Source organism: Pocillopora verrucosa, chromosome 4 (genome assembly GCF_036669915.1).
Source record: "Pocillopora verrucosa isolate sample1 chromosome 4, ASM3666991v2, whole genome shotgun sequence".
NCBI lineage: Eukaryota > Metazoa > Cnidaria > Anthozoa > Scleractinia > Pocilloporidae > Pocillopora > Pocillopora verrucosa.
In genome coordinates, this window is record NC_089315.1 from 29,971,939 (window position 1) to 29,986,131 (window position 14,193).

General features: G+C 36.2%; 1 protein-coding gene across 1 annotated transcript; it reads left to right on the forward strand.

Moving 5' to 3' along the window:
- Nucleotides 1-204: 204 nt before the first annotated feature.
- LOC136280418 (dual specificity mitogen-activated protein kinase kinase 1-like) lies at nt 205-12,477 on the forward strand. Its single transcript, XM_066165450.1, has 8 exons — nt 205-327; nt 1,252-1,339; nt 1,785-1,835; nt 6,629-6,753; nt 7,356-7,592; nt 8,044-8,105; nt 9,072-9,117; nt 10,020-12,477. The coding sequence occupies exons 1-8, from the start codon at nt 205-207 to the stop codon at nt 10,095-10,097; spliced, it is 810 nt and encodes a 269-aa protein (XP_066021547.1). The 3' UTR covers nt 10,098-12,477.
- Nucleotides 12,478-14,193: the final 1,716 nt, after the last annotated feature.

A 14,193-nucleotide genomic window follows, 5' to 3' on the forward strand; every position in this document is an offset into this window, starting at 1 on the left:
CATCCAGAACCCCTTGCATGCTTTTTTGAGAACCATCCCGAGATCAAACAGTACGACATCCTCGAGACGTTGAACAAATCTGTTTTCCTCAGCTGTTGATAGATCGTAATGTCGACGTATTTCCTAGACTATTCTTTGTATGGGCTGATTAGCTGTGATTGTCAAAGTCGCCGGAGGTTCGTCGGCTGAAGCAGTTGGCTGCGGATGAAAGGATTTCGTCGTCGTTGGAGCTTCCTCTCGAGAACTGCGGCTTGTCATGGATCTGACATCGATGATAATACGAAGAGGAGCTGTGATAAGAAGAATTACTTTGGTCAGAATATCATGGTAATCGCTTCAACTTCGTCATTCTCTCTGACGAAAGGGCTAACGCTCCAAACGTCAGCTTTGAAACTCTTTACGGTGGCCAATTTACGTTATCAACTCAGTTGATAAAACTAAATTACCCTGCTGTACTCTTCCACTGACACAGCAGCACAGTTTTTTCTTCAGAAACTTACTCTTATAATGGCGAAGTAGGCTATATAATTCAATATTCACTGAATTTCTTAAAGTAAGCCAGTCTCTTCCTTAAACCGACCTCCTCCTTCTGCCGATGAAGAGCCAGCCCGTTTGTCACCAATTCGCGAAGCTGTTCATTTTGATTCCCCAGATCTTGAATTTGCCCCTCCACTCAAGCGAACCCTGATGCAAGACTTTCTTTTGTGATCATGTCTTTCTGATACATTTCCTGTAGTTCCTAGGCATTTCTTGCAGCCTCTGGGTTTAAGGGATCATGCCGCAGCCTGTTGATTGCTTCTTCCCATTCAAGTTTTGTTTCTTCGCTGATATGGGAAGCTATACGTAAAAGGACTATTTTGATTTCATCCCAGAGAGAACAAAATTCTGCATCACTCGACTCTCCGCTGTGAAACTTATGAATATTATCATTGCAGTAAAACTTAATTCTGATGATGTCTGCAGTCGAGCTAAAATTACCTGTACTTGGGGGACAATCCCATCCGCTGCACAGAGGAGGTAGTTGCGTCGGACAAAGAGTTTTTAATAGTAGAGAAAGGAGGCTGATGTCAAAGTCTCTTGATTCTTTAAACAATCCTGGTGCTGTATAAACAAGATCACGTTGAGGCTCGGGAAGAACGTAGCGCAACTTTTGCCTGGTGGCAGACCCACTGAGTTTGTTGCCAATATTTTTCTCTTGGAAGTGAAAGTGTTAATGAGGTGAAATAAATATCTTATTGATTTCGTATTCAGGATGGTGACTCCCTGGATCAAATATTGAAAAAGGCTGATCTAGTACATGAGGATATTTTGGGAGTTATCACAATTGCGGTAAGAACTAGTTTATATTTTATATATATTATGTATAGCAGATAGTAGGACAATTACCTATGTGTAGTCCAGGATTAATGTACACAGTATTACCTCAAGGATAAGAAAAACCTTGAATTTTGGGAAAGGGGAATTTTACGTCCAAAATTATGCTGCAGCCATCAAGGCTGAAAAAAGAAAAGAAAGATGTAAAATCCAGCTTTATTTATGGGATTGGATTCAAATTTAGGTTGTATTGCACTGTGCAGAAAGAGCAAGGAAAACCACATGCTCAAAAGGGAATCCTCCTTTCTGTGGAATAGTTAGACATGTTGCTCTCTATGTATTGTACTTGTCTGGCTATAAATTTCTGTTCAAACAAGACTTTGCATATGCAGGGCTCTAAGATCAATTTTTGGGTTGTGAAATATGTTTCTTACCCAGGTGTCAGTTGTATGAAAATTGTTCTCTTACAGATTTTAAAGGTTTAAGCTACCTTAGAGATAACCACAATATTATACACAGAGGTAGGTGTTGTAACCATGGTAAATTGGTATTGGTACAAAATTGCTTGTTCCATCCAGAAGGCAACATCCTCTTACTAATGAGTGCTGCAGTGTACATCTATTTAATAATATTATTAATGCATTGTACATCTATTTAATAATAATATATAGATTTAGCCAATGATATAATTATATAAGATAAGTGAATGATTAACATTTGATTGTTTTTGTTACCGGTACTACTTAATTAAGAGTGTAATGGATTTATTACCATACTGCAAGTTTTTTTCAGTGATGAGGTTGAATGATTATGCTTTACTACTTTTGAGCAGGATTGTTTGATGCTTCTACTACATTCAGTCAAACCTGTATTAAGCAGCACCATATTAAGCAACCACCCTGTATTAGGCTGTTGGTAGTTTAAGTCCCAAAATCTTTTCCCATGAATTGCTGTAATTTTCACCTCAAGCCTGAAATACAGACAGGCCCAACAGCCTATTTGAACAGTCACTTAAAGCAGAGCCACACAAATAAAACTCAGAGTAACCTTTCAAGTCATTTCATTCATTCTGTGTTTATCTTCCAAAATCAATTTTAGCACCTTAAGTTAAGATGTCCAAAGGGTATTAAAAATTATCTTTCTTCTTTGGATTGTTAGGAAAATATTATGTGCGAACATCATGCAAGTCATTTGCTGGTCACCTTTATTGAACAGTCACCCCACCATTCCCCATGGGTGACCACTTAATACAAATTGGACTGTAGATTGCAATGGGCAACCATCCAACTCATTTCTTGACAAAGATGTGAATCAAAGCAGTTGAGATATTGCATGCCTTCCATGATAGCTTTCCCTTCATTATTGATAGTGACCTAAAGTTGTGAGACAATCGATTAAATAAATTTATTTATCATTTGTACACCCTTGTGAACTGAATTCCTGGTTTTCTGGGAATTCCTAGGAATTCTCAAAAATTCCTAATTATGCAAATAACCCTTGCAAACTGAATTCCCAGTTTTCTGGGAATTCCTAGGAATTCTCAAGAATTCCCAACTATGCAAATAAGCTCTGATTTAAAAAGCTTGGAGTTACTGGGAATTTCTGGGAAAGGAAGACTCCAGTTTTGTGAACACTTGGAATTCCTAGGAATTCTCAGCTATACAAACTACCTATAATTTAAGAAGGGTGGAATTCTTGGGAATTTCTGGGAATTGAATTTGAGGCAATTTAAATACCCTGAGGTCCACATAAATTCTAAGAAATTTTCAATACCTTGAATGTGAAGGTTTTAACAAAAAGAGTAATTTCATATGCTTAAAACTTTGGCTCAATAAAAGGTATGCTATACAAAATTTACCAAGAGATATACATACATGTATATGTTTATAACTTAAAGATCATGAAATTTATTATCCAAACTAAGTTTTAGTAAATCTCTACATTAATATGGATTTTCTCATGAACCAGTAGTCAATTATGTTAAATGGAATAGTCAATTATGTTAAATGGAATTGTCAATTAACCCAATGTACTCATATCACAGATTTGCTTTCTAACCTCAAAGGATTCTTGGATTCCATGATCATAAAATATCTTTATTGTGATGCAAAATGTCTCATGTTCACTGATGTGCCAAAATCATCAAACATTCATTAGCTGTTTCTTGGTACACAACTTCCACAATAATTACATTGTTATCTACACTTAAAGAACTTTGTTAGTTATGAACTTAAGTTACTTCCCTAACCTACATTACTGGTTGCCTTTGTTAAAAAACCTTGGAACAGTCAAGCTCAGTTGCCTCAAACACTGTCAGAGACTTTTTGCTGACATTTTTATTTTTTGTTGACATTATTTTTTTCTTTCTTCATGATTGTTGTTGCTGTTTTTTTTTTTCAGTTTTTTTGCTCTGTTTTTGTGACTGATTGCTGTAATCTGTTTTGCTGATTTTATTCTTACAAAACATTTTTGTAAGAGTTCCAATACTTGTGGATCATCCACACACTTTGCAAACATTTGGCATGCAGACAAGACAGAGGTAGTCAATGTTTCCTTTGAGAAAAAACACCTTTTAAATGACGTCTTCAGTTTACTTTATTTGAAACTCTGATCTGAAAATATTTTTAAAACAAGACTTGTTAGTAGCGAGAAGTACAAACCAAGTTTCCTTTCATAACTTAATGTCTTATATGTCACCATCACTGGATCTCCCAAAAAATATTACATCTTTTTATTTTTGGTGCAAAATACAAGTCCTTCTTTATATACAAATGAAAAGTGCAAGTCACACTTCAATGATAACAGCTCTAAAGTTTACTTGTTGTTCTTCTCTGTCTGTCAGCTATCAACAAAATTGTTTTATACTTTGGACAGTGCACAACCATTTGTGGACCAGAGTTCCAACGCACCTCTGTAATCGCATATAGTTACATCTGTCTCTTGTACAAATGTTTCTCCTTTGTAAGACGCACTGGGATCATCTATGTATCTCTTATACTTCCTAATGTGGTATCCTTCTTTTATAAATATGAGGGTAAAAGACGATTTGTAATCGCATTCAAAATTGTGATTGGCTTGTGTTATTTCTCACCTTTGCCATGAACACAACTCAAGTGAGTTTCGAGTCTTTGTTTCCTCGACAACTTTCTGCCACAAATCGTGCATTTGTAGTGCAATCGATTCTTGTCGATTATTTCTACATAGAGTGAGCTCACATCATTATTTATATCACCAAGGTATCTATCGTCTAGAAGCGTAGAACCGGTCGGAGAAGTCAGAACAAAGTTATGCACTTTAATTAACACTGCAATCGGCAAGCCAGCGGATTCACTTTGCTAGCCAATGACAAGCCCTAAAAGGTCCACGTGATCATGCCCGTGTCGGAAACAAAGAAGACTCCATTTGGCGCTCATCTTTGAATGTACTTTTCATCGGTTGATCACTTTTCTCAACTGTTTCGCTTAATATAACATTTGTAAAGATAGGTTTTATTGTGGTTCAATGGGAAAACGCGAACAGCGTGAGTGTTGTAAAAGAAAAGAAAATCGTTGGCGCCGTGGAGTTAAAAGAAGGGACAACAGTTGACATACTGACTGGTACAAATAATGGTCGAGTGGCCATCTGTAAAGCTACGATTTTGAAAGTTCGTGGTGAGTAAAAATTACGATATTCGTTACGTGATCAAAATCTTATAAAAGAATAGATGTAACGGGTTGAATTAAGCTTACATAACGCTCGGCGCAACTGAAACTAGAATAATTCTGAGAATCGAATCGGTCACTTGCATGCCGCAGTTTCTTAAGCTTATGCTTTACAATGAAATCAACCTATCAGTAAGGTTTCAAGATTCCTTTAGTCACGTTTGGCAACACTCAAGATTCATAATAGGAACTGTTATTAAACAAACCTTATTACATAAAGAAGCCCTCCTTGGTAAAAACAAAATATTTTATTCAGCCCTCTTTTAATAAAATCTATGGGAGAGATGTACTAACTCCAATATAAAAGTAATTCAATATAAAAGAGATTTCTCAATTTGAGAATCCAATGAATGCCCTTTTCCTTATAGATATCTTAAAGACCTGGTCTGAGCTTAAAATATATATATAGATTTTTTTTTCAAATTCAGATGTTATGGAATCCGGATACAAAATGGTCAAGCTTCTTGTAGACAACCTCATTCAAGGCCAACTCACTGTGAGCCCAAGGAAAAAAATACAAACAGCAGCTAATTTTGCAGTTTAGGATAACTTCATTCTAATATATTGTTACAGTTACAACAGGATTTTAATTAAAAAATCAGTTTTGTTTAACTGTAATTAACCCCTTCACTCCCAAGAGTGCTTGGTTTTCAAATATAATTTAAGATATTGAATTTTATGGAAAAGAATCAACAGATTTTATTCACAATTTGTGTCAAACCAAATTTAATGATTGATTAGGACTATATTATATGAATAGCTGTAATTGAGGATTAAACCATATGAAGTTTTCAAGAAAAGAAAAATAAATCAAATTCCATCCTAATATTACTACATGTTGATATTAATAATTAATCAAAAATATTTTACATGTAAACCTTAATGAAGCTTGTAAATAAATTTCATTGAATACTTGAATTTTAGCTGGGTTTTTTTTAATTTAAAGTATTTATTTTATATCATTAACCTCAAATGTTTACTTAAAATTCCCAGTAATTCTTAAACATTCCTAGAAATTCCTAGGAATTTTTTAAATTTACAGCTTTTCAGGGAAAGTCATTGGTGCTCTGAGTGGCTATAGACTTGGAATTTCTGGGAATTTCTGGGAATTTCTAGGAATTTCTAGGTATTTCTAGGTTTTTAGAACCAGAGTTGTTATGGTTGGGAATTCCCAGTCTGAATATACCGTGAAAATTCACAAAAATCCATTTTGCAAAGGCAACTAGATAGTTTTGCATACCTGTGAGCTCTCTCCGTCCACATCACAATCTCTTACTAACTGTAACATTTATGGTTGTCAGTGAGTTGTGAAGTAGAGGGAAAAAACAGTAAAGTAGATGGCAAATTTCATGATTACCAGCTCTTATTGAAACTTCTGAACATGTGCGATTGCTGCCTCTAAAAGCTGAAATCATTGGAATGTATGAAGCCCAATTTTTTAACATTATTTACCTAGTATGATTTACCTATCATAGTGGAACCATATTCTTGCCTCCTAACAAATTTAGGCATGTCTTGTCAAATTTAATAGTAAAATTGTGGAATACTCCAACTTCATAAACTTGCTCAAAGTAGTGTGATCATCACAACAAGTGTTCCTTTTTGTTAATCAGATGTGAAGCCCTCAAATATTTTAGTAAACTCCTGTGGTGAAATCAAGCTCTGTGACTTTGGAGTTAGTGGACAGTTAATTGACTCAATGGCAAATTCTTTTGTTGGCACACGATCTTACATGTCGGTAAGGAGAATATGTTGATAAGTGAATGGTAGTTTTGGTATTATGTACTAAAAGAAATTACATGTTTCTAACCTTTATACCTCCTTGGAATGACCAATGAGTAATTTTTCCTTACCATATCAATAGCATTTCAACCAAAGAGGTGACAATGAGAGAGAAAATATCATCTGGGGGATATTGTTTGATTCAAGACCAAATTCTCATAGCTAGAATTATGATAAGTGTATAGCACACTGTTAGGTGAATTGACAGTGAGATTTTGGGAGTGAAAGGGTTAAAATGTAACAGTTAAAATCCAACATGGAAGCTAAGAAAACAAGAAAACAATCCACAGACAAGTTAAACTGAGGTGGAAAATGCATGATAAGGAAGGCTTAAAGATGTTTCTGATACTCGAAAGGAGATACATGGTACATGTATGTCATTCATAGTTTGAGTAAGTTCTGCAACCTAGAAAATTTCCTTTTAATCAAATAAACCTTAGAGATTATTTTGTCCAAGTGCATGAACTCTGAAAAGTAAGAATAAGCCATGAAAAGAGAACTTAAGATACAGAAGATTCACCTTATTTGCAATTAATCTTTGACATTTTAAATTCTCAGCCTGAAAGACTTCAAGGAGCTAACTACACAGTTCAATCTGACATTTGGAGTTTTGGATTATCATTGATTGAGATGGCAATTGGAAGGTATCCAATTCCACCACCTGAAGAAAACCAAAAAAGCACAAGTCCATCACATTTAAAGAGAATACCTCCAGGAACAAGGCCACCCAGTGGTGTGAGCAATGATGCAAGGCCAATGGCGATATTTGAATTACTGGACTATATTGTGAATGAGGTGATGCCAAAAGTCTTAACAGTAAACTGATGAAAGTCGTGTGAATCAATTTTTAAGGAATTTATCTTGCGAGTTAGTTAGAGGATGTGCATAAAATTTGTGTAAACAGAGTAAGCAAGTTGAATTGCTTTTCTTCCCTCCATTGTTCTGACTAACCAAATGTTTGAGTAACATATTGTAAAGCGCTTAGAACAGGACTGGATAAGCGCTATATAAGTAGTTTTATTATTTATTATTATTATATTGGTTGATCAGTTTGATCTCCTAATAATATCTTTGGAGAAGCGTGCATTTCTGTGTTGATGTAAAGTTTGCAGCAAGTTCAGGATTGCTGCATTGTGTAATCATCTCCTTTACTGCTGGGAAAATCTTTGTAGAAACTATGGTATATTATTGAAGAATGGTATATTATTGTCACTGAAGTTATACATGTTTGTTCTTTATTGGATAGCCTCCTCCCCAGCTACCACCAGAGCAATTTTCAGAAGAGTTTTGTGAGTTTGTCAACAAATGGTAGGCAATGTTTCCCACACTCTTCCATATGATGGTTATGAATAATAGTTATTATCGGACGTACCGCGAAAAGCGTAACAGAATTACTTATTTTTTCCGGGCGCCATATATGGTGCTGGTAGTTGGTAGAATTTCTACAGTGACGTCACTTTCCTACAAGCAAATAGGCATGGCTGCTAAGCTGATTTAATGGGCGGGCCGCGCGAAATTGAACTGCTGATTCCGTCGGCGGATTTATCGGCAGAAGTCGGAAATGACGGAGGTTTCTGCGAGTTCTTCTGCTAGTGATAATCCCAGGGTATGTATTCATTTGATATTTATGTTATCTTCGGCATTTCAATGTTTCAATTTTTTAAGCTAAGCATACCTACTGAAAGCTTGAACTTAATCGTATTCGACTATTCCAGTCGCTGTTTTCGCTCGATATAGTCGCTCTCCTTGTCACCATCTCCGAAACTTATCGTTCGAAACTTATCATCTTCGAAATTTATCGTTCTTTTTCCCGATAACTTTCAGCTGGAATTTAGTAGGAGCCCTGATGATACTTGCGTTTCGTACGATTTTCGACTGTGAAGTGTGAAATTAATCACAATCGCCACTTTTATCTGTATCAACGCTACAGAAACTTTTTTGTTTTGCTTGTAAGATAACTGTGACGACGCTTCAAGTTTTCGTGAATCTTTTGTATAACTGATGTCTCTCGAGTGATATTACATGTTAAGTATCAATAATATGAGGGCATACATACACGGACTTTACACGCATTTTATGCATATGTAAAGTGCTACAACACGATATCGGAATTGAAGCCTATTTAAGCATTAACTACCAGAGGATAATCGTTCATTGTCAAACTTGGACATAAATGTTTAGGGGAGTAAGTTGTGGTATATCCAGATGCACTGGAGATCAGGACATTCTAGAAAACAGCTAAATCTCACAGTAATCTATTTCAATCTGTTTCAGTCTTGTTAAGAATCCTTCAGAAAGAGCTAACCTCAAAGTGTTAATGGTAAGTTCTGTATGCTATGGAAAACATTTATTTTAAAATAAACTTGGAACTTTTCTTAGGAATTTTACAATAGCATCATGATTTTACCTTTTGAAATGGCAGCAAACCTCACCTTCAGTATGGCATGTAAAGGCAGCATTGAGTTCCAAACAGAAAAGTGAATAATTCATGGCCTGTATGAGGGGTAACAGGTGATGGGTGAGCATCCTATCCAGAGATTGGGCTTATAAGGCAGATTTGTGGTTACACAATTTTACTGTAGAACATTTTGCCAAAGAACGGAACAACCTAGAAACATAAACTTCCCCTTCTACATTTGAAACTCTGCTGGGTCTTTCATCTAACCAGTTACTTTGCCCAAATATGAAACTGAAGGATTTAACCCTTAATGCCCCAAAATCAGTATACACTTTCTCCATGGTGCTCTCTGTACATTTCCTATAGTACTGAGAAAATTTATTTAACAATCAAGAACCTCTCAAGTTGGTTATTATTTCTTTTATCATCATGACCTTACTGTTTGCCTCAAGAGTGATACAGTGGAGTGAAACTGGATGCTAGTCACTCTTAGAGATTAAAGGGTTAAGGCTACTTTATTTTTAAAAAAGGTGGAAAACCAAAAGTGTCACCAATAGCCCCATCCAGAAATGAGTTATACTTTTACCAGTATTGTTTATGAGATTAGCTGTAAGTTGGACAAAGGTAGTTTTCTTTTTGGCTCTGGTGATGGTGAGGTATTTGGTGGTTGAGTGATGTGTTATTTTGTTCATGTTGGGTGGAGTCTACATTGGTTTTAAAATGGGACTGATTTCCAGAATAAAAGAGGGTTGCCTCAAAGCAAAATCATCTAGTTGAAAAAGCCTTAAAGACCACTGCTCTTTTACTCTGTCTTATTCTTCCAGGATCATGTCTTCATCAAGATATCTGAGTCAAAAAAGGTGGATTTTGCTGGCTGGGTTTGTTCAGTTGCTGGTCTATAGCGAGTGACTGGTTGCAATGCTTACTGATGAAAATGAAATGAATTGGAGTATTGGCACAGAACAAGCTTAGTACTCTTATTTAACTTGCATCAAGAAAATGACGGAATACATGGAAAGGTCTTATATGCATTGGAATCTATTAATTGTGGTGTGTATTGGATTCAGAGCAGCAAAAAACTGCCTTGGTTTGGGAGGGAATGTAAACAAGTTGCAGCCTCTTGGAGATGCGAACAATTATCAGAGTTCTTCAGGTATAGAGATTTCCACTACCCTGTAACTGGACGCCTTTGCATTGTAACAGTGCTGTTTACCAGGGAGTGCTGAGGAACTAAATGAAGATCTCAAAATCCGAGATAAGGCAATGATAGGATGGGACCAAGAGGGGTGGAGTTGGGCTAGGTGTTACATGTCCCCAGTCACCCCATCCTATCAGTCATAAATCTAGTTGCATGAAAAATAAGTGGATTTCTTTCTAATAATGTGATTATTGTATATTATTAGCTTTTTGGTGTATGCTGTAATTTCTTACTTTAGTTTTATTGACAGAGGTACTATTCAAGGGTCACATTTAAATTGTTAAAAAAAAAAAGGATGTAAAATCCTAATTGTAACCTCCCCCCTTAAGAGGTATTCCTTGATAGGCGTTCTCATTTGTAAGTACACCTACGTTCTTACCCCCTTAGTCTACATGCTCCCTCAATTAGATCACATTTGCACAATAGTTACAACAAGTCGAGAATGGAGCAAGATTTTTCATCAAATTCTTCTCACCCAGTTCTCCAAAATGTGCAGAGCTGTGATTAACTATGTGAAGAACTGAGAAGGAATTCTCAATTTTTTTTCCTATTTTCTAGTCACAAGAAATTCTTTTTTTTTTTTAATTACAGATTTCTTTAATTTGGCCAGATTCAAAAGGTTGATTGATTTTTCCCTCACTCAAGTCTTAGAGTGGAAAAATTACTCCCGAGAAGTGAGCTTACTTAAAAGGCCCAGAAATATTGTATAAGCTCGGAGATAATTAAAAAGGATGTTACAAGAATGACTGTCGTAGGAATCAGATATGACAGTTGCTGTACTAAATCATAAATTACTTTTTTTTTTTTTGCATTGTCGTGGAGGACATAATAGTCGTCACATAATAGGGAGACTTTTCAGAAACATAGCTATTGGTTCAAATGCATGCACATGCAGAGTTCCAATCTACACCTGACTCTTTTCAAAGAGGTTGGGAAGAAGTGCTTGAGTCCCATGTTCTTGAGAGAACAGGGGCTTGTTTCTGGAGAGAGGAAGTCTCTTTATGACCCCGAAAAAGCAGTTCTTTTATTTCTGTCTTTCGTTCAATTTGACAGTTTTGAAAAGCAAACGGGAAATTTCTGGATAGGAAACAAAATGAAATGTTTAAATCTTTTTTAGCTAAAGCCTTGACTGTTTTCCTTACATTTGAATTGCAAGATATTACTTTGGGTCTGTATAATTACCTTTCCACGTGACGCCAACATTCTGTGATGAAGCACTTTAATGAGAGCATTTGGTGGTTTAGTCAACTGTAGATACATTGAGTTTGCATGCTTCGGTAAATATGAGATACAAATGTAACTCCTTGTAAACGAGGAGACATTATAACTATTGAAATTTCTTACTTTTTTGTTTATTCTGACATCTTTATATGCATTTGTTGGACTTTTTTACTGCTTACTCTGAACCTAATCAATTTAATTTTACGTTGTCACAATTTCGAATGTCTAAACTTACCAATTTGCGACCTTGCCCCAAAATATAGCCAAGATCATGGGGAATGATGTCTGTGATTTAGGTTATCATTTTATGTTGTTCATTATTAGTTCTCAAGTTTAAAACTGCAGAAGATATTCTTAAGAGAGCCAAACTTCAGGGGACAATCAATGATGTTTTTTCTACAGAAATGAAAACTCGAGGACAGTGTGGAGTTATTTCTCGTTTAACTTTGGGCAAACCTTTACGTTCTGTTACCTTCGACTGATCTTTCTTTTTAATGATGCGAAGGTTCAAAACTTGTTACCCCTTTCAAAATTTCCACAAATGTTTAAAGTATGATATTTTTTTGCTAGGAGTGAATTTTGGTTCATAACAACGACACAGAAATGGCTTTCAGCCATTATACTAAAAGTAGGCCGACTGTCGACTGAGATGAAGCAAAAAACAAATTCAGTGAATGAGGTCCATTGAAGAGGACTGGTTGCTTGGTTGAAAAGCAAGTGAATTGTACACTGTCTGTATTGCCTCTAAATGCCCTTTGATTCCTGGGCTGAAGCATTGGCTGCTCAATGCTGCGACAATTTGTGATTGCATATTATTTGAAACATGTAAACTTTCAGCGTTTGGTGAGATAAATTTTTTAGTACGAATGATCAGTTGAACTGGTTAGAAATATAGGGGGGAAGGGGCTCAGGGAGAGGCTCATCCTACACCAGACCAATCGCATACCCCTCTTTGTAGTCCCCTGCGTAGTTCATTGGTACAAACAAACCTGTTTTCAATCTCAACAAAGCAAAGCAAATTGGATGTTACGTCATGTACTGCCGTATGGAGTAAAAGAGAAGAAAATTCTGCCGCAAAATAACGGAAAAGCGTCACATGCATCATTATAGACCTATATATATCAATGTCTGAAAGAGTCGGCGTTCTTTTGGGTAAAAAGGCATTCTGAGAGTTTGTGACACTAAGGCCAGGTGGCCAGTGGAAATAATCAGGACCCTTCTCGAAAACGTGGGAAAATATACTAAAAATACGACGAAAGACCCAAACTCAATAAGGCCTTGAATGAAATTTAACTATAGTTTGGATCGTAAGCATGATGGAAGAAGCCTCAGTTTACTTTTAAGTTTATGGGACCGTTTAAAGGCGAGTTGGGAGATAAGTTGGCCGGAGAGGAAAAAACAATTTGGATTTATGGCCCATTTTCAGTTACGTCTTAACCCCTGCAATAATCAAATGAAGAGATTTAAACGCTTTGATGACTCCATCAATCAGATCAGTTTACAGATCTGATTGAGGAAGCGACGAATCAGAACCGTGTTCGTCGAATTGCGATGCATTTACAAACATTCTTTAACGTATTTTCAACCTTTCAGTCAGCGTTACATTGACGGGTTCAGTAAAAATGATAGCATAGTAATCCACTTAGGATGCCACATGCAAACCTTTGTGTCAGAAGGCCTCTAAGTGCTAAGAATGGGAATATCAATTCACTGAATGTTTATCTCTGACAGAAACTTAAATGTGTGTAAAGGACTAGCATTGTTGAGATCAGTAGCTGAGAGGAAGCATTTCTGTTCTCTTCCTTTAACCCTTAAATACTCAAGATCTGATTGTTAATTCTCCCTTCTAGTTGCTACACATTTGTAAATAAGTTATGAGAATTTGATGTAACATTAAGAGAACTTCTGCCGGATAAGTTTCAGTATTATCATCATCTGTTTGTTGGATAGTGTTTGGATATTATAAGGAGAAGTTACATGAATCAGTCACTTTTGAGAGTTTTTAAATTGTCTAATATTTTGGTCTGATTCTTTCAATGCTGTCATGCCACCTAATAAATTACCATGAGTCGCAAACTGAAATGGTTTTCAATGTATCATGGCATAAGTTGTCCTGGGCCAGATGGGTTTCAAAATATTATGACATCTGTTAGTTAAAGTTTCCCTCATGGGTTGATAGAAAGAAGGGTTGTAATCAAGTGGTTCTACAGGCTCTAGTGTATAGTTTCCCATGAGATACAATGTACAAATGGCAAACTAAAAGACATCTTGGTTAACAAAATGGGAACAACTATAACTGAAGAATATGGTACAACAACAAGTACCACATCAACAATAGCAGCAATAACACATCTCCTCTACCTAGAGGGCTACAGCCTTTGCCTCGCTTTCTAAGCCTTACTGATCAGCTTCTGTGGTACTTCCTGTAATGAGTTCCTCTCAACACGATGGCGATATTCTCGTGAAACAACGGGGTAACCGTAAAGCTGAATGAAATTAATCTCGGGTAAATTACGGAGATGGCTCGACCATCCAAGGGCTGAAATCTTTACCATAGTTGCTTCGTGTTTGAAGTCGCT